Raw genomic sequence first — 25,774 nt, 5'->3', positions numbered from 1 at the left:
CCCCTATGTTCTTTGTTTGGTTTAGCAGGTCAGCATAATTAGTAGGCGGATACATCGGCAAGGTGCTGGAAACAAGAGAATCGTACTTATATTAGAGTTATAATTTGCCTAGTTGTTTCAGATGAGATGATTTTTGCAAAGATTAATGGACGACAGCCGACGAACATAAAGTGATGAACAGAGTTAACTAGACCCTTTGGCCAGGTGAGATAAAAAGCAATTTGTTTGACATGACATCAAGTGCACTACTGTAGATGCATTTTTATTAGTAGGATACCAAGTTTTTTATGCAGACATTTAGAAAATATATCCAAGAATATGGATGTCTTTCTCAATCCACGAACATTAGTACCCAAAAAAAAAGAATTTACACTATTTTACACAAGGACATAATCATAGCGGCATAGTAAATTTTAACCTTATTGGATGGTTGCAAATTAGACCGGATTTAGGTCAAAGTCAGTTAAGCCCTAGAAGGTTCCCCTTAAAACCATTCAAATAAGCTAACTACATGATTTAAACAAAAACACTTTTCGCCACAGTAATAAAGCGGTGTGTAAATGGACATTACTGTGCTTAAACATTTCTTTCTATTAAATAAAGAATTAACAAATCACAAAATCTTAATTTTCACAAGAGAAAAATAAAAACGACATAAGATAGATGATCAGGTAATTTTCACAGTATTTATATATACAATTATAAAAAAAAGTAGTGTATAGGACCCGACCTTGCCATTAACCATTTATAGGGATCATTGAACCATAAAATTGAGTCATTTTCAGAAACACAAATATCAAACAAATCCTCACAATGTGAAATACAGAAATTATATGCGAAATAGAAAAAAATACGAAATATTTATTTTATGTCACAATCCTATAAAAAAACTATACCTCTGATGTTCCATGGTATTGGGTCTTTCAACATTTTTGTGACTTTTAAGTGTTCAGCAAGTAAGGAACTGTGGGAAGTTTGCAGTGTTATGTGAGAATCCTGTAACTCTCTTAGATTATCTGTCACTTTTGAGTGTTCCTTCCCCAAATTGTCCATTTGTTGTCTCAGTTCTTTCATTTCTTCTAGTGACTGTTTGATTTCCAATATAACTTCCTGATTTGACTGATCTAAAATTTTCACCTTTAACTCTTGACACTCTTGATACATTGCTTGACCTCCTAATCGGCCTACAGCCTAGAAATACATAGTTCAATGTTTGATATAATGTTAATTGTTTTAAACACTTATTATCTATCTTGTATATGTACAATTAGCAGTATCGATTTAGAAATTTGTTCTTTTAACATCAATAACCCTATAGAAGACTGTATCGAATGCATCATACATGTAGACTTGGCAAAAGTCCCAAATAGAGCCGTCGGATGTAAAAGTGCCTTTATACTATGCCAGAGTAAATAAACAAATACTATACTCATTTTTAAATTATATTAATTACTTAATGCATGATTTATTTATCATTGTCAATGTAATAAGTATAAATTAAACACATACATCTGATATATCTGTCCACGCTGTATTGAAATAAGCAGTGTCTATCGTATTACTATCATAGTGAGCTAGTTTGTTCCTGTAATATTTTATTCTTGCTAGATCAGATCCTGGAGTTGTCTGCGCTGGCAGTGGTAGACTGTCAAATCCATTGATTGCAGGAATGACAGATGTCAAGTTTCTGATCAAACAGATCATCAATGTTACATCAAACGTTTTCGAATCGGGTACCCCTGTAATATCAAAACCAATAAACATGTTTCACTTCTAGTTCTAACATCAGTGTTGAAATGTGTTATGCTAGAACAGTTTACTGATCAGTTTTGAATATCAAGCATACGTTATATTTACATTTATTTAATTAGTAATACAGAATTTAAATAATGTAAAGAACGTACCAAATGGTTTTGAGTGAAAATCTTTAATAACTTCAATTATCATATAAATTGCATTTGTCTTCGACTGATATCTTCTTCTCTCAAAGGTTTGACGAATTTTTTTTAAATAATCTGAAAAGACCTTTTTCTGAAGGATTAGATTTTATACATCATTGTGTAGATACACATATATAAAATGTGTTAATCTAGTAAAATCAGTGTGAATATGCACTACTCAGTCTATAAATACAATTGTTTTATATACTTATATTTTGTTTAGTAATACAAAAGTGTCCAATATGATGTTTAACTCAAAAATTCAATTGTAAAAGTTTACTTGCATGCCCCTTAATTTTATTTACAAGTTTTATCATTCATTTAAAGATATAATTGTTGCTCCTCTAGGCATGTGATACATCTAGAAAAAAGAAGCAGAAGTGAACTCACGTAAAAATCAATACATGTATGTATAAAACAATGGGAAAGACCACATATCGACTTCCACATGTGACGCTAATCTGCTTACCCTTCCGGAGCACCTGTGATCACCCAAAAAATTTGGTGGGTGTCGTGATGCTTAGTCTTTAGTTTGTTATGTTGTGTCTTGTGTAATATTATTTGCCTGTTTTCCCCCGCTTTTTGTAACCATGGTGTTGTCAGTTTGTTTTCGATATATTAGTTTTAATCTGATTTCACGCATTTTTCTGTAAGTTTTTACATAAAAACATACCATTTCTCGGAAACAAAAGATTCCATTGAGCCTGGTTCACAATTCTCTTGAATTTCAAGTCATCCAAAGTGTTGTAGTTTGTATTCAGAGTTGAAGGTAGATGAATTGGTGGAAATTCTCTGTCAAACAGTGTACGAACTGCTCTAGGTGCAACTCCTTTCAGAAACAACACTAATCGAACATAGTTTTCCTCTTCTTCAGAAAGAGGTGCCATGCTTTTAAAAAAATGTTCGTTGTTTAGCAATGGAAAACTATATCAATTCTCCGTCGGGGTACATTCCTGTAACAACAAAAATATAGATACATTAAGGGATAGACGAATTCCAATTAAATGCATATTAAAATGTTACTGGCGAATTACTGTATCTAATAGATGTGGCGTCATGCAAGTTTGTAAACAAATAAACTATATTTATTATACATTCTACAAATATATAGTTTTTATTGATATGCATTGTACTATATTTAGGTGTATGTTTTAATATGTTCCGCCAAACTCAAATTGCAATTTCGCTAAATATCTTTAGTTGTTTTCAAATGAAACTAGATACTGTAGCAAAAATTATAAACTGGTTCATTGCTATCTGAAGATTTTCACATAGACACAGGAAAAAAATAATACCTATTATTGTCAACCGGAAAATTTCCGTATGTACACGTAAGGTTTAGATTGTGTACTAAATTATCTATTTAGAAACGAAAGTAGGCTTACTTTAAATGTACATAAACATTATTCCTGTTGCTCCCTAGTGTGTGAACTTATATCGACACTGATGTACATCTAATCTGACCCTATAAATATATATATCAGAAAGATCAACAGAAGAACTTTGGAAACGTGGCGGGATTTTATTTTATTAATGACAATTAGTTTGACAACCAAACTAAACACGTCGATCATGTGTCACGTGATGTCCCTAAATACTAAGGGCCGATAACTGCAAACATCTTATCTATACTCAACATAAGAAGAACAGCACAATTTGTCTTGTATTTATAACTGTTCATTTATTCTACAGCAGATTAAATATGATACATGTATAAATATAATGTATACATATTTACCACCATGTTGATGAATTAATTTTAAGGTCTGTATTGTTCATTTATTCTGCATTCATGATAATAATTTCCTTTATTGCACAATAAATAGGAATATATATTTTACGAACTATAAAAAAAATTTATGACTACATGTTTTGTTGTTTTACCTTTAAATTGAAAGTGAACGTTTAACAAGCATACCATCTTTTATATTTAAGAAACACGTAAATTCAGAAATTATTGCGGGCATTTATCATGTTTACAGTATTGCGATTTTTAAAGAATAAACATCAATGCAATTTTAGTTATTGCGATTTAAGGAAATTGCATACTTAGGTCCGAGACCACAGTTATTTCGTAATGCGTTTCTTTTAGACAATGAATAAAAAAAATGAAAAAGGCGACCATATTTTACAGAGTGTGTTATTACTTTTGGAACAATTTATTTCAAATTTATAGAAAACTTCATCGACTCAAAACTCACAATATGGACATTTTTATGTTAAGGGGGTCTTGAAATCTCTTGACAGCTTCCGAAACGCTAATTTTTCATATTTTCAGATCACTACTTGACTTTCAAATTCATTACCAAAAAATTTTTTAAAGTTTATTTTCGTCCTTCTACCTACTATTGGAAGCATAAAGCATGAACACATAAATTTTTGTGTATTAATTGCATAGAGTCAATGCAAATAAAAAATATTGTCACTTGCTTGACAGCTTGATGATGCTCTAACAATATCAAGACTCGAGGTAATTATTTTGAACGTATCCATGTCAAGCAATTAATACATGGTATATGGTCAGATATTGTATAATCAAGATACAAAATGAACATGACATTTACCTATCAAGATACAAAATGAACATGACATTTACCTATCATGAAAATTGTTGTTTGATTATCAAATAAGTTTTGACTGATGTTTATATCGATCTGTATTGAAAATAAGATAGTTAAAATTTTATTCTTATGTGATATTCCAAATAAAGTTTAATATTGTCAATATATGAAAACTATTTTTTGTACATACTTAACATTTATTTGTGATTATCTTTTAATGACGAATAGAATTACTATATAAGGTATATGGGTTCATCGCAACGCTATCATGTCCATCAGACAAAGCTCACTTGACTAAGAACACATTTCAGGAATCAATGAGCAAGGTAAAAAAGATTCATGATAAGGGCCTTTTCTCAGATACATACTACATCAGACTCGTACTTCTCCTAACTGAGTGTTACTGTGCGTATCGTTGTACGTGTGGTTTTTTTTTACATTGGCCTGAGGTATAGTGGAAGGGTTGAGATATCAAAACATATGTTTAACCCCGCCGCAATTTAGTCAGGAGTCTCTGGCCTTTGTTGACTTGTATTATTTTCAATTTGAGTGTCTTGTGTTAAATTCAAAGTTTAGTATGACGTCCATTATCACTGAACAAGTATGCATATTTGTTTAGGGACCAGGTGAAGGACGCTTCGGGTTGCGGGAGTTTCTCGCTGCATTGAAGACCCATGGTGGCTTTCGGCTGTTGTCTTCTCTTTTATCAGGTTGTGAACGTTGTCTCCTTCACACATTCCACATTTCAATTCGCAATTGTATTAGCAGTATGTTATGTTTTTGTGTGCTGCATGTATGGTTTTTGGAAATATCAAAAGCATTAAGACAGCTATATGTAATGTATAGAATTATTGTAAAGTGTTCATCTCTTTCTTATAGAATATATATGGTCTTGGTATTATTATCATGGATCTTTAACACAGTAAAGTTTTGGTGATTGTGCATTCATTTTCATACAAACTTTTAAGTAGAAATATATAGGCCCAAAAGAGGGACAAAAGATACCAAAAGGACAGTCAAACTCATAAATCCAAAATAAACTGACAACGCTATGGCTAAAAATGAAAAAGACAAACAGGCAAACAATAGTAAGCATGACACAACATAGAAAACTAAAGAATAAACAACACGAACCCCACCAAAAACTAGGGGTAAGGACGTAAGGAAAATATCCGATATCATTTGTGAAATGGTTATTCCATAACGGGCAACAAACTTGTTATGGCGTCCGTAAAATTTACGAAGGGATGATTTCAACTTCACCATTTGGAACTCTGGGTTTAATAGCTTCCTTGTGAGCAGCAACTCTCTATCAAGAAACTCATGATAGGAAATGCAAGCACGGAATATCGTATCAGTTGGGAGATATCTACCCCGTATCAAATTATCATTTAACAATGGGTTTCGTGATGTCCTAACACTGAATGATTTAAAGTTTGTGTGTTAACAAGTTTGTATAATGGGACATACACGAGTGTAATCTTTGTAATTATTCTTTAAGATATAAAAAAAACGTACGATGGGAATGACTGTATATTACTGTAGGAAAATGAGAAGTTGACTAATAAATTGTTGAAACCATTACGTTTGCGGGAGCTTTAGCTAGCCACAAAACAAGTTTCAACCAATAATATTTTCTTTAATTGGCCTGTACCAAGTGAGTAAATTAGCCATTGTTATATTATGGTTCGGTGCTATGTGTGTTTATTTGAGTGTTGTGTTTCTGTTGTTTCGTTGCTTTCCTCTTATATGTGATGTGTTTTCCTCAGTTTTAGTATCTATAAATTCATAAATACGACATATAAAATTGATAACAACAGTTTTCACTTAAAAAAAAGGCATGACGATAACATTTGACTAAAATACCAAGCGGTTGTGTAACGTTAAATGATATGTACACTTTCTAAATAAAAGCACATACAAAATTAAATAAATTACAAACCCTTTTGAATTAGGGTGGGTGCATACAATGATAACAACATTACAAATGAGTTGAAAACTCTCAAAACAAAAGTATCTAATAAAATGGCAAAATCAGATGATAAAACACATCAAACAAATGGACAACAACTGTTATATTCCTGAATTGGTACAGGTATTTCCAAATGTAGAAAATTGTGGATTGAACCAGGTTTTAAAGCACTAAACCTTTCGCTTGTATGACAGTCGTAAACGTTCCATCATATTTACAACGATGATTGAACAAAATAGACATAATAGGTAACATTGCCAATATAGGGGCATAGCAGTCATCAGTGTGTCAAACGACCAAAAGGCTATAAACAAACAAAGGAAGAACAGAGGAAAAACTGCAGAAGTAATTAAACAATTTGCTTTCGAGGCAATCACATATCATTTGAGCGATTGAAACAAAGACTTTATTTAAAAGACACAAAACGTGTCGCACATTTTTCCCTAGAAAACGACGACGTTGTTCATAGTTAGAGTAGACAATGTTTTCTCAACTATGCAAATAATCTTGATATAGTTCTGTAAACTTGAGAGAAATGTTAACATTGACGTATGTTTAAAAATGAGGCGGAAGAAGATCGCTAGCTGTGTTTACGATTTTTTTATTATCTTGTTCAATATCCCAAAATGTTAGATAATTCATAGACAATACATGATCAATATATCTTAATGTGAAATTAAAAGATAAATCCCCCCTCTCTCTCTCTCTCTCTCTCTCTCTCTCTCTCTCTCTCTCTCTCTCTCTCTCTCTCTCTCTCTCTCTCTCTCTCTCTCTCTCTCTCTCTTTCACTCTCTCATATCTATGCACACAGACACCCACACTCTCATTACCATGTATTTGATTAGTGTTTGACAGATGATGATGACTTAAATCTGCAATGAATATGTATTAGTAGATATAAACTTAAACATGTGTATTATCTATATATCAGTTGCTTAGTGATTGATGTATGCTGTGTTTATCTGGTCATATTCATTTGACGTGGCTTCTGTCGTAATTTCCTGATAAGTAGATACATTTTCCATTCTAACATCGTTATAATGGTGTTGTTCTAGCCTACAAAATATGAATACCTAATCAATATGAAATGCCTTCACATGTTTGCAAAGATATAATTTTAGTTCCTTTACAATAACACGCTTTAGGTAAAATGCTCAGAATAAATATTTCTTTGTTATTCTCTTTCAATGCATCAGCATCTGAAGGAAAAAGTGACAGATTTTTTTCAGAGAAGCAAATGACACAACGGTGAAAACTTTATTTCCTTTTCCTAAGCTTTCAAAGTATCAATTAAATCATATTTTAATGGAATGTATATGTAGAAAGCTATAAGGGTTTGACACAATGTACCACTGCAATATTTTTTTTTTAAAGGAAAACACATTCTCAAAACTTGAAATAAGATTAACGATAACAAGTTCACTGCGCCAAAATATTTGTAAATCACTACCCCGGTACAAAGACAAATGACGGGCTGGTGAAACCAACATGAAAAAGAGTAAAGTTAACTCTTACAAGGCTGAATATGTATGCATGAGACATATACATTATAGTGTTGCTTGGTTTTTATACTTTAAGCTGTTGTTTGTCTTTTATTCATTTTTGTTTATATTTAGCTATGGAGCTGTCAGTTTGTATGTGTAATGAGATATTACCTTGTTATATATTCTATATCTCTCTCAATGTATCTTTGGTAGTGGAAATTACCAAAACATGGAAATGTTAACCTTATAAAAGAAAACGCTTACTTAACCTGCAATGTGAAAGGTTCAAAAGTAAAGTCCACCCAGACACAAGCCTAGTAGTCAGCACTTCGGTGTTGACATGCATATTGATTATTTTTTTTTAAATTTCCTGTTACAAAACTTGAAATATTTGAAAAACTAAGGGTTTTCTAATCCACGGAATAGTTTACTTTAGCTGTATTTGGCACAACTTTTGGAATTTCGGTTCCTCAATGCTCTTCAACTTTGTACTTGTTTGACTGTATAACTTTTTTGATCTGAACGTCACTGATGAGCCTTCTGTAGACGAAATGCGCGTCTGACGTATTGAATTATAATTCTGGAACCTTTGGTAACTATTTATACCACTCGAAACACAAAATTTTAAGATCCACAAAATAATACAAACATTGAAACAGTGATCAAACAAAACAAAAAATTATTAAAATAAGTGTGAGCTTTCTAAAAGCCATGGACGGCTTTGCTCTTTTCTTATTAAAGGTAATATGTGTGTAGCAAGTTATTGACTTCGTAACTAGAAGTGTGATATTTCTTTATATTGATTGATATCAAATGGATTAAATTTAATAGTTTACACCCATTCTTTTAAAACTCTAAAATTACATGTTGAAAATTAAAACAAAAACAAATTGACACACAATACTTGATGTGTGCCTCTTTGGAGGTGTGTCTAGATGTCTGAATTTATAAAATATCGAAAATGTACTTTTGTAGACGCAAAGCAAATTAGGCATATTCCAGATTAACAAAGCAAACAAACACGTATTAGTAATTAATTACTATTTCAATATTGAATTGATCTACGAAATATATGCATAAAAAACGAACATGAATTAATTAAGATTGAATGAAACTGAAATACACTAGTAAATTTTCATGCATTTGATGTCTTATTCAGAGACGAGAAAAGTCTGTAATTCTTTATCTCATTTAAGCCAATAGCTATTGCTGTATCTCAGCAACAAATCTTAATGAATATGTGATAAGTAATTTCTCCAAGATGGCGTGTACGTAGATTGAAATTTAAAGTGTCACCCCTTGACGCGACGCAAATAATACTAAAAATCAGATCAGAACTATGTATAAGGAAGATAAAATTCGATATTAATGCTTATTTAAAATTTTATGACAAAATATTAATAAAAAAAACGCATTTTCATTTTTAAGTACAGCAACGTGATGGCTTGAATATTTGTCAGTATTCTATTGTGACCGAAATACTGGCTTATATGTACACAATACCCGCTCAGGGTTCATGGGATTTTAGTTATTCAGCACGTGTACCGACAGATAAATACATATTATATTAGTCTAACAGTACCAAAAGGGCTTTTCGACAATTCATGCTTTTTATATGATGCTGGTGCCAAAAACAAACAACATTTGGATGTCGCATATATACTGCGAACAATGAAGACCTGATAAATACAAAAAGAGGGGAGAGTATAACTGTGCACGACGAAACACTTTGTATTCAAAATAAGAATACATGATTTCAGTATCAGGGTTATATCAACAGTTATAATTTACACTTTAATATCAACAGTTAGAATTTACACTTTAATATCAACAGTTAGCATTTACACTTTAATATTAACAGTTAGAATTTACACTTTGATATCAACAGTTAGAATTTACACTTTAAAAACAACAGTTAGAATTTACACTTTAATATCAACAGTTAGAATTTACATTTTAATATCAACAGTTAGAATTTACACTTTAATATCAACAGTTAGAATTTACACTTTAATATCAACAGTTAGAATTTAAACTTTAATATCAACAATTAGAATTTAAACTTTAATATCAACAATTAGAATTTAAACTTTAATATCAACAGTTAGAATTTAAACTTTAATATCAACAGTTAGAATTTACACTTTAATATCAACAGTTAGAATTTACACTTCAATATCAACAGTAAGAATTTACACTTTAATATCAACAGTTAGAATTTAAACTTTAATAGCAACAATTAGAATTTAAACTTTAATATTAACAGTTAGAATTTTCACTTTAATATCAACAGTTAGAATTTACACTTTAATATCAACAGTTAGAATTTACACTTTAATATCAACAGTTAGAATTTAAACTTTAATATCAACAATTAGAATTTAAACTTTAATATTAACAGTTAGAATTTTCACTTTAATATCAACAGTTAGAATTTACACTTTAATATCAACAGTAAGAATTTAAACTTTAATAGCAACAATTAGAATTTAAACTTTAATATTAACAGTTAGAATTTTCACTTTAATATCAACAGTTAGAATTTACACTTTAATATCAACAGTTAGAATTTAAACTTTAATATCAACAGTTAGAATTTAAACTTTAATATCAACAATTAGAATTTAAACTTTAATATTAACAGTTAGAATTTAAACTTTAATATCAACAGTTAGAATTTACATTTTAATATCAACAATTCGAATTTAAACTTTAATATTAACAGTTAGAATTTACACTTTAATATCAACAGTTAGAATTTACACTTTAATATCAACAGTTAGAATTTACACTTCAATATCAACAGTAAGAATTTACACTTTAATATCAACAGTTAGAATTTAAACTTTAATAGCAACAATTAGAATTTAAACTTTAATATTAACAGTTAGAATTTTCACTTTAATATCAACAGTTAGAATTTACACTTTAATATCAACAGTTAGAATTTACACTTTAATATCAACAGTTAGAATTTAAACTTTAATATCAACAATTAGAATTTAAACTTTAATATTAACAGTTAGAATTTTCACTTTAATATCAACAGTTAGAATTTAAACTTTAATATCAACAGTAAGAATTTACACTTTAATATCAACAGTTAGAATTTACACTTTAATATCAACAGTTAGAATTTACACTTCAATATCAACAGTAAGAATTTACACTTTAATATCAACAGTTAGAATTTAAACTTTAATAGCAACAATTAGAATTTAAACTTTAATATTAACAGTTAGAATTTTCACTTTAATATCAACAGTTAGAATTTACACTTTAATATCAACAGTTAGAATTTACACTTTAATATCAACAGTTAGAATTTAAACTTTAATATCAACAATTAGAATTTAAACTTTAATATTAACAGTTAGAATTTTCACTTTAATATCAACAGTTAGAATTTACACTTTAATATCAACAGTAAGAATTTAAACTTTAATAGCAACAATTAGAATTTAAACTTTAATATTAACAGTTAGAATTTTCACTTTAATATCAACAGTTAGAATTTACACTTTAATATCAACAGTTAGAATTTAAACTTTAATATCAACAGTTAGAATTTAAACTTTAATATCAACAATTAGAATTTAAACTTTAATATTAACAGTTAGAATTTAAACTTTAATATCAACAGTTAGAATTTACATTTTAATATCAACAATTAGAATTTAAACTTTAATATTAACAGTTAGAATTTAAACTTTAATATCAACAGTTAGAATTTACACTTTAATATCAACAGTTAGAATTTACACTTCAATATCAACAGTAAGAATTTACACTTTAATATCAACAGTTAGAATTTAAACTTTAATAGCAACAATTAGAATTTAAACTTTAATATTAACAGTTAGAATTTTCACTTTAATATCAACAGTTAGAATTTAAACTTTAATATCAACAGTTAGAATTTACACTTTAATATCAACAGTTAGAATTTAAACTTTAATATCAACAATTAGAATTTAAACTTTAATATCAACAGTTAGAATTTACACTTTAATATCAACAGTTAGAATTTAAACTTTAATATCAACAGTTAGAATTTAAACTTTAATATCAACAATTAGAATTTAAACTTTAATATTAACAGTTAGAATTTACACTTTAATATCAACAGTTAGAATTTACACTTTAATATCAACAGTTAGAATTTAAACTTTAATAGCAACAGTTAGAATTTACACTTTAATATCAACAGTTAGAATTTACACTTTAATATCAACAGTTAGAATTTAAACTTTAATATTAACAGTTAGAATTTACACTTTAATATCAACAGTAAGAATTTAAACTTTAATAGCAACAATTAGAATTTAAACTTTAATATTAACAGTTAGAATTTTCACTTTAATATCAACAGTTAGAATTTACACTTTAATATCAACAGTTAGAATTTACACTTTAATATCAACAGTTAGAATTTAAACTTTAATATCAACAATTAGAATTTAAACTTTAATATTAACAGTTAGAATTTTCACTTTAATATCAACAGTTAGAATTTACACTTTAATATCAACAGTAAGAATTTAAACTTTAATAGCAACAATTAGAATTTAAACTTTAATATTAACAGTTAGAATTTTCACTTTAATATCAACAGTTAGAATTTACACTTTAATATCAACAGTTAGAATTTAAACTTTAATATCAACAGTTAGAATTTAAACTTTAATATCAACAATTAGAATTTAAACTTTAATATTAACAGTTAGAATTTAAACTTTAATATCAACAGTTAGAATTTACACTTTAATATCAACAGTTAGAATTTAAACTTTAATAGCAACAATTAGAATTTAAACTTTAATAGCAACAATTAGAATTTACACTTTAATATCAACAGTTAGAATTTACACTTTAATATCAACAGTTAGAATTTACACTTTAATATCAACAGTTAGAATTTACACTTTAATATCAACAGTTAGCATTTACACTTTAATATTAACAGTTAGAATTTACACTTTGATATCAACAGTTAGAATTTACACTTTAAAAACAACAGTTAGAATTTACACTTTAATATCAACAGTTAGAATTTACATTTTAATATCAACAGTTAGAATTTACACTTTAATATCAACAGTTAGAATTTACACTTTAATATCAACAGTTAGAATTTAAACTTTAATATCAACAATTAGAATTTAAACTTTAATATCAACAATTAGAATTTAAACTTTAATATCAACAGTTAGAATTTAAACTTTAATATCAACAGTTAGAATTTACACTTTAATATCAACAGTTAGAATTTACACTTCAATATCAACAGTAAGAATTTACACTTTAATATCAACAGTTAGAATTTAAACTTTAATAGCAACAATTAGAATTTAAACTTTAATATTAACAGTTAGAATTTTCACTTTAATATCAACAGTTAGAATTTACACTTTAATATCAACAGTTAGAATTTACACTTTAATATCAACAGTTAGAATTTAAACTTTAATATCAACAATTAGAATTTAAACTTTAATATTAACAGTTAGAATTTTCACTTTAATATCAACAGTTAGAATTTACACTTTAATATCAACAGTAAGAATTTAAACTTTAATAGCAACAATTAGAATTTAAACTTTAATATTAACAGTTAGAATTTTCACTTTAATATCAACAGTTAGAATTTACACTTTAATATCAACAGTTAGAATTTAAACTTTAATATCAACAGTTAGAATTTAAACTTTAATATCAACAATTAGAATTTAAACTTTAATATTAACAGTTAGAATTTAAACTTTAATATCAACAGTTAGAATTTACATTTTAATATCAACAATTCGAATTTAAACTTTAATATTAACAGTTAGAATTTACACTTTAATATCAACAGTTAGAATTTACACTTTAATATCAACAGTTAGAATTTACACTTCAATATCAACAGTAAGAATTTACACTTTAATATCAACAGTTAGAATTTAAACTTTAATAGCAACAATTAGAATTTAAACTTTAATATTAACAGTTAGAATTTTCACTTTAATATCAACAGTTAGAATTTACACTTTAATATCAACAGTTAGAATTTACACTTTAATATCAACAGTTAGAATTTAAACTTTAATATCAACAATTAGAATTTAAACTTTAATATTAACAGTTAGAATTTTCACTTTAATATCAACAGTTAGAATTTAAACTTTAATATCAACAGTAAGAATTTACACTTTAATATCAACAGTTAGAATTTACACTTTAATATCAACAGTTAGAATTTACACTTCAATATCAACAGTAAGAATTTACACTTTAATATCAACAGTTAGAATTTAAACTTTAATAGCAACAATTAGAATTTAAACTTTAATATTAACAGTTAGAATTTTCACTTTAATATCAACAGTTAGAATTTACACTTTAATATCAACAGTTAGAATTTACACTTTAATATCAACAGTTAGAATTTAAACTTTAATATCAACAATTAGAATTTAAACTTTAATATTAACAGTTAGAATTTTCACTTTAATATCAACAGTTAGAATTTACACTTTAATATCAACAGTAAGAATTTAAACTTTAATAGCAACAATTAGAATTTAAACTTTAATATTAACAGTTAGAATTTTCACTTTAATATCAACAGTTAGAATTTACACTTTAATATCAACAGTTAGAATTTAAACTTTAATATCAACAGTTAGAATTTAAACTTTAATATCAACAATTAGAATTTAAACTTTAATATTAACAGTTAGAATTTAAACTTTAATATCAACAGTTAGAATTTACATTTTAATATCAACAATTAGAATTTAAACTTTAATATTAACAGTTAGAATTTAAACTTTAATATCAACAGTTAGAATTTACACTTTAATATCAACAGTTAGAATTTACACTTCAATATCAACAGTAAGAATTTACACTTTAATATCAACAGTTAGAATTTAAACTTTAATAGCAACAATTAGAATTTAAACTTTAATATTAACAGTTAGAATTTTCACTTTAATATCAACAGTTAGAATTTAAACTTTAATATCAACAGTTAGAATTTACACTTTAATATCAACAGTTAGAATTTAAACTTTAATATCAACAATTAGAATTTAAACTTTAATATCAACAGTTAGAATTTACACTTTAATATCAACAGTTAGAATTTAAACTTTAATATCAACAGTTAGAATTTAAACTTTAATATCAACAATTAGAATTTAAACTTTAATATTAACAGTTAGAATTTACACTTTAATATCAACAGTTAGAATTTACACTTTAATATCAACAGTTAGAATTTAAACTTTAATAGCAACAGTTAGAATTTACACTTTAATATCAACAGTTAGAATTTACACTTTAATATCAACAGTTAGAATTTAAACTTTAATATTAACAGTTAGAATTTACACTTTAATATCAACAGTAAGAATTTAAACTTTAATAGCAACAATTAGAATTTAAACTTTAATATTAACAGTTAGAATTTTCACTTTAATATCAACAGTTAGAATTTACACTTTAATATCAACAGTTAGAATTTACACTTTAATATCAACAGTTAGAATTTAAACTTTAATATCAACAATTAGAATTTAAACTTTAATATTAACAGTTAGAATTTTCACTTTAATATCAACAGTTAGAATTTACACTTTAATATCAACAGTAAGAATTTAAACTTTAATAGCAACAATTAGAATTTAAACTTTAATATTAACAGTTAGAATTTTCACTTTAATATCAACAGTTAGAATTTACACTTTAATATCAACAGTTAGAATTTAAACTTTAATATCAACAGTTAGAATTTAAACTTTAATATCAACAATTAGAATTTAAACTTTAATATTAACAGTTAGAATTTAAACTTTAATATCAACAGTTAGAATTTACACTTTAATATCAACAGTTAGAATTTAAACTTTAATAGCAACAATTAGAATTTAAACTTTAATAGCAACAATTAGAATTTACACTTTAATATCAACAGTTAGAATTTACACTTTAATATCAACAGTTAGAATTTACACTTTAATATCAACAGTTAGAATTTAAACTTTAATATTAACAGTTAGAATTTACACTTTAATATCAACAGTAAGAATTTAAACTTTAATATCAACAATTAGAATTTAAACTTTAATATTAACAGTTAGAATTTAAACTTTAATATCAACAGTTAGAATTTACACTTTAATATCAACAGTTAGAATTTACACTTTAATATCAACAGTTAGAATTTAAACTTTAATAGCAATAGTTAGAATTTACACTTTAATATCAACAGTTAGAATTTACACTTTAATATCAACAGTTAGAATTTAAACTTTAATAGCAACAGTTAGAATTTACACTTTAATATCAACAGTTAGAATTTACACTTTAATATCAACAGTTAGAATTTAAACTTTAATAGCAACAGTTAGAATTTACACTTTAATATCAACAGTTAGAATTTACACTTTAATATCAACAGTTAGAATTTAAACTTTAATATTAACAGTTAGAATTTACACTTTAATATCAACAGCTAGAATTTACACTTTAATATCAACAGCTAGAATTTAAACTTTGATATCAACAGTTATAATTTACACTTTAATATCAACAGTTATAATTTAAGCTTTAATATCAACAGTTAGAATTTACACTATAATATAAACAGCTAGAATTTACACTTTAATATCAACAGCTAGAATTTAAACTTTGATATCAACAGTTAGAATTTACACTTTAATATCAACAGTTATAATTTAAGCTTTAATATCAACAGTTATAATTTAAGCTTTAATATCAACACTGATTTGTTTATAATTTTTCCTATTTTCTCAAATTAAAGAATAAAGCAATAGGTACTTTTTTATGGTATTATCCCTGAAAGCTGTACAATAAGATGCTGTATCATACAAGTTATAATCTTCTGGAATGCCATGTAATGCATAAATTACAAAAGAGGGACGAAAGATGCCGAAGGGACAGTCAAACTTATAAGTCTAAAACAAACTGACAACGCCATGGCTAAAAATAAAAAAAAGACAAACAGAAAAACAAAAGTACACATGACACAACATAGAAAACTAAAGAATAAACAACACGAACCCCACCAAAAACTAGAGGTGATCTCAGGTGCTCCGGAAGGGTAAGCAGATAGACATAATAGATATAAGAAGATGTGTCATGAGTGCCAATAAGACAACTATACGTCTAAGTCACAATTTATAAAATTAAACAATTATAAGTCAAAGTTTGGTTCACACCGTGCCGTTTTTGTCAATGTATTCCTTTACAATAACATATAATGCCAAATGTTGGGCATTACACATTTAATTTATCACTGGGGCATTACCCCCAAGCTTTGAACAATTATATATGTGTGCATGAATATTAACATTATAAATGATATATTTACCTCTGTGTCCCCGTGTTTGTATTCTCCTTTCCTAAAAAAACATTATATATTAAGTGATTTTTTTACGGTATCAAAATTAAACACATTTATTCAAAACCAATTGTTGGCATGACACGGGTTGTGTTCTTCTCATATATTTCATGATGGTATAATAGTAAACCCCTAACAGGAGGGATGTGCATGATATTTATATGATAAGGACATAATTTCCCAATCAGTTAAATTGGGGTATGGGGCTTGCATGTTAGTAACTGCTAGTAAACAGTTGTTATCTATGTATTATTGCAATTTTGTTTATTTTCGTTTTTTCATATTCTAAAATTGAACTAGGAATTCTCTTCAACTGATTTTTACTGTGCGTAGTGTTATGCGTTTGTTTTTCTACATTTGCTAGAGGTATAGGGGGAGAGTGGAGATCTCGAAAACATGTTTAACCCTCCGTATTCTTGCGCCTGTCCCAAATAAAGGCAACAGTAGTATACCGCTGTTCAAAACTCATAATTCCATGGACAAAAAACAAAATCGGGGTAACAAACTAAAACCGAGGGAAACGCATTAAATATAAGAGAACAACGACACAACACCGAAACGCAACATACACAGTAACGGACCAAGCAACATAAAAAACATCACGAGAATAACAAATATAACATCAAAACCAAATACATGAATTTGGGATAGACAAGTACCGTGCCACGTCTTTTCTCTATACCTCAAAAATAAGAGAAAACACAAACGACTCAACGTTAAAATGCAACACACATAGAAACGAACAATATTATAACAATGGCCATTTTCCTGACTTGGTACAGGACACTTTTAAAGGGGAATAAAAGTGGTGGGTTTAACCTGGTTTTATGGCATGCCAAACCTCGCACTTTAATGGCAAAGTTAAATATAACATTGAAATGACAACATAATATTACAGGACTACAATACAAATAAAAAGGAGAACATATTAGACAAAGAAAAGCATGATTAATAGATAACAAAAAGCATCAGGTTTAAAATTCAATACGCCAAAAACTCGTCTTGTCCACACAAGACTCACCAGTGACGCCCAGATATAAAAGATCGAAAGTGAAAAAAATACAAAGTTGTACAAGTCAGGAGCCTCTGACCTTTGTTAGTCTTGTACGATTTTTAATTTTAGTTTCTTGTTTATAATTCGGAATTTCGTGTGACGTCCATCAACACTAACCTAGTATACATATTTGGAGGGGCCAGCTGAAGGACGCCTCTGGGTGCGGGATTTTGTTGCTACATTGAAGACCTATTGGTGGCCTTCGGCTCTATGGTCGGGTTGTTTTCGCTTTGACACATTCCGCATTCCCATTCTCAATTTTAATTACAATGTTTTGCACAACATACATAGTTATTTGGTTTTTTTGTAAGCTACCTTCATATGATAAATCTACTATATACTATTTAAAACAGAACAATCACGTTTTTTTTTAAAGTTTTTGGTATCATTACAAACAAGTATTTTTCTATGTGTTTATATAATACCTTGATCTGAAAATAAATACTATAATCATAAAACTCAACTACACTATATTTACAATAAAAAAAATATACACTAAATATTATACATGTACAAGATGGAGTCCAAAATTATAATCCAATTGTACTAGGAGTAATTTCTCAATAGCATAACATTCTTTTTACTTAGAATGATATCAATGGTGCTGATTTTGATGTCAGTTCACATATATGATAAAATTTAATGTTGTACTAAACATTTATTGCTCCATCCGGTTATAAATATTATTAAAATATAGCAAAACATATGTACTCTACTTCTTACCTTGTTTTGTTCGTTCTTCTCGCTTTTTTATGGTTATACAACAGACAAGAGTTGTGATCACAGCACCAAACAGACAACCTCCAGCGAAAAGACCAACTTGAATTATTACTGGGGAACCATTGTTTTCTTTAATTGCAGATACTATATTCAAGAGAATAAATATATATGCCTTTGGTAGATTCAATTTTAAAATAGCACCCAAAAAATTATAATTTCAAATAACAAAATCATTATTATGTAGTTGAATTTAAGTATTGTTGTTGTATAGCTGTTCGATTTCATTCTAGATACATGTATAAATAATTGAGCACTTACATATCATGTTAAACATATCTTAGAACCGGTACAAACTATTTTTAGCATGCACAATGAATAAAAAAATCATCGAACAAGTTATGGTTTTGAAAATAACAGGAATAATAATTGTATTATACACATATACAATAAAGAGAGCATCAGCATCATAAAAAGACCAGAGGAGATCAAAGGAAAGATAACTGTTACTAAAGACTGACCTTCTGTACAATTAATTCCCTGTAATCCGTGCACGCATCCACCAATGCATTCTCCTGTTCTACGATCACAAGGTTGATGTAAGCATAGTGGTGAGCATACCTGTTGACAGTTTATACCGTATAAACCATCAATGCAGGCTGTAAAATAAAGTTATCAAAGAAAAGTGTATGCACATATAACTTATCCTGTATTGCAGGCACTGCATTATCTACATACATGTAAGGCAAAAAATACTTCAATATAGTTTTATATATTCTTAACAGTGAGTTTTATGAAATCGGGTAATTGAGGGAAAAAACACTTGCATAGGTTGATGCGTTCGAAATGTTTTTTGAAATCTTTTTCAGTTGTTCCTCAAACATTGTTAAAGAAGACTGCAAACAAAACATCAAACCTCAAAATCAAATTAGCAAAACACATCTCCAGTATGTTTTTTAAAAGACGGGTGAGCGCTGGAAGACCTTGAAACATGTAACATCACTAGATCGGTCAAGTCGAAAAGAACATATTGGAAGGTAGTACATATTTAAATCAAAATACTTCTGACGTAAAGTTGCAGTTATCGAATTCAGCTGAAGGACTATAGTTGGTCATTGTAGTACACCTTTTTGCTGGTTGTCTTAAATGATCAAAACATGAATACATTTATCCAAAAACGAAAGCATATAAGTAGATACTTAGTACCTGATCTGGTATATCTAAAACCTCGATAACTACTATGGTAGGTGAACATAAACTCATCATAGATACCAGGATTAAATTTTGTATTTACGTCAGACGCGCGTTGCGTCTACAAAAGACTCATCGGTGACGCTCGAATCCCAAAAAGTTAAAAAGGTCAAATTAAATACGATATATAGGACGCAGGTACCATAAATGTTTAAAAAATTAACATAGAAAGAATGAGGACTAAGCAGATGTAGTGTGCGACTAACTTATATCTTAAATATGATACACAAACTTTTACCAGTTAATGCGAAAATGAATTGGATCACATGAGAGAAGACATCTAACGAATGAATACACCAGACTAAAAATACAAATTATAAAACACCTCACGCAATGGGGTTACCTTTCTTCTGCCTTCACAAAATACGAGAATTTACCTCTATAAGTATAATAGAAAAACAAACGATATTAATCGATCCATTCATGACGCACAATCAGTATATGAATATCAAAAACATATTTAAACCAGAAGAACAATGCTTTATTTGCTGTTATTTATCTTAAATGTACGGTGAGACTTCCGACAAGGAACCACAAAAAAAACCTCTCACCTCAAAAAGCCGTCAAAATTATGATTTTTTTAAAATGCTCTATAGAGTTAAAATGAAAAAAAAAAGGTTTGCATTATGGATTACAATCGATGTCCAGTTGTCAGTCTTTTTGTAAGACGTGTTAGGTTTAAGTTGTCAAAGTGATATCTGAGTTGTGATGCGGCTGATCGAAGTAGAACAAATCGTTAAATTAACTTAATGAATTTTTGCTTACAAATGTCCAGTTGTAATGTGCTTAGTTAACTGTGTTATCATTGTCACACAATGGTACATGTGTAAGCACAATTCTAAAAATATACTTCACCTACGTGTATTACAGTATTTTCCGTTTATATACCCAGGGTTACAGGCGGTTGTTATATCACATAATCCATTATTAGGATCACACATTCTAGACACACAACCCTTACATAACATGGAACAATTTCTCCCAAATTGACCACTAGGGCATCCTGAAAAAAAAGGTTGGAATTTGGAATGCAACATCTAAATCTGAACATAATGCGTGTACTGATTTGATGAGGTAAACCATTTTCAACTGATTTTTACTGTTTGTTCGTATGATGTGCTTTATTCTTCACGCTATCACAGATTGAGGGGAGTTGAGATCTTACAGACATGTTGATTTCGTATTTACATTGTGTCAGATATCAAATGTTTTAGTTAAGTGTATCTTCACCTGTGTTTATATGTCTTTTGGTTGAGTTAAGTCACTTCAATTGATATTTCATAGTGTGTATTTCTATGTTGTGATGTTACATTATTGTTTCAGGTCAGGGTGAAGTTTGATACTTATAAAAACATTTCAATTCTCTGCATGTATTTGTACCTGTCCGAAGTCAGGAACCTGATAATCAGTAGTCGTTTGTTTATGTGGTTCCTAAGTGTTTTCTTGTTCTTCGTTTCTTATATAGAATAGACCGTTGGTTTTCCCGTTTGTGTGGTTTTAAACCAGTCATTTTGGGTCCCTTTATATATCTTTATAGCTTGCTGTTCTATGTAAGCCAATGTTCCATATTGAAGACCGTGCTTTTGACCTATCATGGTTTATTTTTACAAATTGTGAATTGGATGAAGAGTTATTTCATTGGCACTCAAACCACATCTTTTGTGATATATCTGTTATGTATGTGCCTGGCCCAAGTAAGGAGCTAAGGAGCATGGTGTTTATTGGTTGTCGTTGGTTCATGTCGGTCATATTTGTTTCTCGTTAATTGTTTTGATGTCGATAAGGATTTTTTTCTCAATTTAATTGATTCATATTTTTCTTTTTTTTTTTTGCTTTCAAACCATTTTACTGTATGGGTTTGATTAAAGGTTGTATGGTTGTATGTGATTGCTAACATCCACTTCATTTGAATTTTGGTGAACTGTAATCTGATTGGCAAGCATACCAAATTGTATATACACGTATTTTCATGTATATGTATTATCATAAAAAAGAACATTCGATCAGATAAGATTTCGACTTTTTATATTGGTTTTTCAATGTACAATTGTAATGTTAAGTACAATAAAACAAAAGCAACAAATGCAAAGCCATGGCAGTTGGTTTTCAATTTATATGCTAGAATACTACTTTGGAACTCTTCGCCTCTTTGTTTAAACAACACCAGTACGTATTACATGAACTTGTGCAAGTTCCAAAAAAATATATGTCATTTGAAAAATGTATTCAACCATAAAGCAAAACAGTACAACACTTATGACAAGTTTGACTTTGTGAGTTTGAGTAAATGAAATGGTAATATATTCATCAATATTTATCATTTGTTATATAATGAAAAAAGAAGCACAACTAACTTTGTGAGCAATGGAACCCCTGCCATCCGTCATTACATCCAACTAAGCATTCTCCAGTCACTCCATGGCATTGTGGATACAAACAATGTTTTGAACATGTAGCAAGACAGTCTTTGCCGTATGTACCAGCTTCACATGCTGAAAAAATTCGAGTTTGAAAGCTGAATTTATTGACAGGCAAATTATTTACCTTTCTTTAAGGTATTATATCTCGTTCTGCGATTTGTTTGGACAATACACAATACATTCTAATACGAATTAATTTCAGTGTGAAATCTTAAAAAATTCCAAATGAATTTCGCATCGATCCCGAACGGCTCTGAACAGCAGTTGATAACAGTCATAAGTCTGTTCCCGCGGCATATATGTAACATGTGTAACGTAAATTTTCAATTTGTACAATTTCGTCTTTTTAACAGCGAATGAAGTACCAGGTACACATGAAATGGTGTAAATACGCATGTTCTATTTTCAAACTGTAACGGAACACCACTGTTCTGTATTTATACTTTAATCGCCTGTGACATGAGGTCATTCAACTGTAATTCAACAAGAAAAAAAAGTCGGTATACCTTGTTCACACTTATCTCCATGCCATCCGTTTAAACATCCAAATATACATTTCCCGGTGTCAAGGTCACATGGCCCATTACAATTTTCTGGACACGATCGGTTACAGAAAAGGCCATAATGTGAAGGAGGACAACCTGAAAAAAAGAGAAAAAGTTGTCGAAGTCGTCACAATATTACATTTTGATTGAAGTCCTTTTTTGTAATACAATGTGTCCAACTGTTATATAAAACATTTTTTATATTTTACACAAATGTTTTATAAGTAATATGTTTGAGGTGAGATATTAAATAAAAACATTCAAAAGAGATGGATGGTATTTGTATTTTCAATATGAAAAGGTGAACCTCAATCGAATGTGATCCAATAAATGACTGAGTTATATCAGATGGACATGTAAATGCATGTCATTGTATAGTATCACCTGCAATCACATTTAGGCAGTCGCAAAATGTGTTAGCTAATATCAAAATGGTTCAACATTTATAATCAGTATGACGTCCATTTTCACTTAACTGATACACATTTTTATTCAGGATTCAGCTGAGGTCCAAATCCATGTGCGAGATTTTCTCGACTGTTTTCTGCTCTTTTGTCGGGTTGTTCTTTCTTTGACACACGTTGTATATCCCCATTTACGTTCTCAATTTAATTCATGTGAAAGTGCATAAATGTTGTTAACACAGTGGAGCCGGATCTTTTCCTTCTACGTGATCACCTAAGATGACTATAATTTCCAGTGGGGTTAATGTTTTCCATGTTATGATATTGTATATAATTAATTAATTTTTATATTTTTCAATCTCGTTGTTTGCCAATGCGGTGTCAGATGATTTTTTATTATGAGTTTTAATGTTCCTTTGCAATTGGTATCTGTCAACTCTATTTTACAATATTGGTTTACATTATAATGCCCCTTTTTCAAAAGGCGAAACAAAACACTAGCTGATAATTGTGTCTTAATCGTAACGTATGATATTCTAATTTTTTAAATGAAAAGCTTACCAACAATTCCAATCTCACACACTTCAAGTTCCGGAAGTAAACCTTCAACTGGAGACTCATATGTCATGTATCTAAAAACAGCATACAACTTGATTTCAGATGGCAAAGATGTTTCTTTATATAAAATGCTGCCAGATTTCCAAGAAGTGCTTGTATTTGAAGCGTAAAGAGTATGATTTCCCTCTCGTGTAGTACTTTCTGAAAAACAATTCTTCAATTTGATAATACAATGGCTATTCAGGTATAATCATAGGTTTACTGGCAACCCTTAAGAAGACTTAAAATGTAAGAGTAATAAAAGAAAAACGACAAAAGATATAGACATTTATTGTGTGTATGAGTATTGACATTAATCTTTGATGGTGCAGTGACAAAGTTTGGCAACATGTGTTATTGTGTGTGTTGTAATGTGTTTAATTCAGGATTGTAACATTTTGACAGAGTTTGAATTTTCATCGCAGATTGTTCATGAACAGCACAGATCAATACCTCCCTATGAATACACAATCGCACTCATTCTAGATGTCACGCAGTTTCCCAGAGTTTATGTGTGTAAACTTGATTTAGATTCTCACTCATTTCTTGAAATTTCTATATCGAAATGAACTTTCGAATTTTGCAAACACATAAAATCTGAGGTAGCAATTTTTTAATATAGTTTTTTTTTTCAAATGCAAACAGAAATTAAAGAATAACACAACTTTCACCAACGAAAAATACCATATAGCAATTTTTAAAAATCATCTAAAATTTGGTGACCTTTCACTAGACAACACCTTCTTCTAAAAGGAGAGCTCATGAGATTATAGTAACTTTGATCAAATTCTTGTGTTATATATATTAATCAATTAAACACTGATTGAGCAAGTTAAATTGATAAAGAGTTGTTAAAAATGACAACAATTTGATAAAATATCATTTGAATTGTAACATGTTTAAGTTCTATTTACAAAGTTAAATATTTTCCTTGAATTTTTCCATTAATACAGTTTAGATTTTAGTTTGACCTGGAACATCACTGAATTGGGCTCATGGTACCGTAACGTTAGTACCAGTAATGTGATAAAGTTGTTTGCATGAATGTAATAAATGGTTTATAATTGTATCAGTTTTTGACATTGGAAATTGTTTGTAAACAGTTAAGACACATACCACCAAAGATTATATGCACTCCAGTTACAATGCTTTATTTTTGTAGGTCAACTTGAAATGTCACGGTTGTTCCTTTTGTTTTAGAACATGATTTTGTGTTGCCATCATTTGCTAGACTTGACGGTTGACTACCACTTGGCGTCTGTGAGACTATACCGTCAGAGGCAATGTTATCTAAAACAATATTTATTTGGAATATTTTGTATTATCCTATATTGAAGACCGACTTGACGTAAAGGTTTAATTCTTATTTGACGTATACTTAAATCTCGAGATAATTTCATGTTTGACTTTTAGGAAT

At 28.8% G+C, this 25,774-nt stretch overlaps 2 protein-coding genes across 2 annotated transcripts; both read right to left on the bottom strand.

Annotated features, from left to right (window-relative positions):
• On the bottom strand, nucleotides 1–2,827 carry LOC134726078 (uncharacterized). The gene is made up of 4 exons (XM_063590475.1): nucleotides 2,614–2,827; nucleotides 1,510–1,739; nucleotides 897–1,191; nucleotides 1–65 (listed from the first exon to the last, which is right to left on the bottom strand). The coding sequence occupies exons 1-4, from the start codon at nucleotides 2,825–2,827 to the stop codon at nucleotides 22–24; spliced, it is 783 nt and encodes a 260-aa protein (XP_063446545.1). The 3' UTR covers nucleotides 1–21.
• A 4,456-nt stretch (nucleotides 2,828–7,283) lies between these two features.
• LOC134724465 (multiple epidermal growth factor-like domains protein 10) lies at nucleotides 7,284–24,497 on the bottom strand. The gene is made up of 8 exons (XM_063587494.1): nucleotides 24,322–24,497; nucleotides 23,318–23,452; nucleotides 22,746–22,883; nucleotides 21,251–21,394; nucleotides 19,662–19,799; nucleotides 19,147–19,287; nucleotides 17,340–17,370; nucleotides 7,284–7,529 (listed from the first exon to the last, which is right to left on the bottom strand). The coding sequence occupies exons 1-8, from the start codon at nucleotides 24,386–24,388 to the stop codon at nucleotides 7,409–7,411; spliced, it is 915 nt and encodes a 304-aa protein (XP_063443564.1). The 5' UTR covers nucleotides 24,389–24,497; the 3' UTR covers nucleotides 7,284–7,408.
• Between the last annotated feature and the right edge of the window lie 1,277 nt (nucleotides 24,498–25,774).

Source organism: Mytilus trossulus, chromosome 7 (genome assembly GCF_036588685.1).
Source record: "Mytilus trossulus isolate FHL-02 chromosome 7, PNRI_Mtr1.1.1.hap1, whole genome shotgun sequence".
Taxonomy (NCBI): Eukaryota; Metazoa; Mollusca; class Bivalvia; order Mytilida; family Mytilidae; genus Mytilus; species Mytilus trossulus.
Note: the sequence above shows the minus strand (reverse complement) of the source record. Positions and strands in the feature narration are given on the sequence as shown.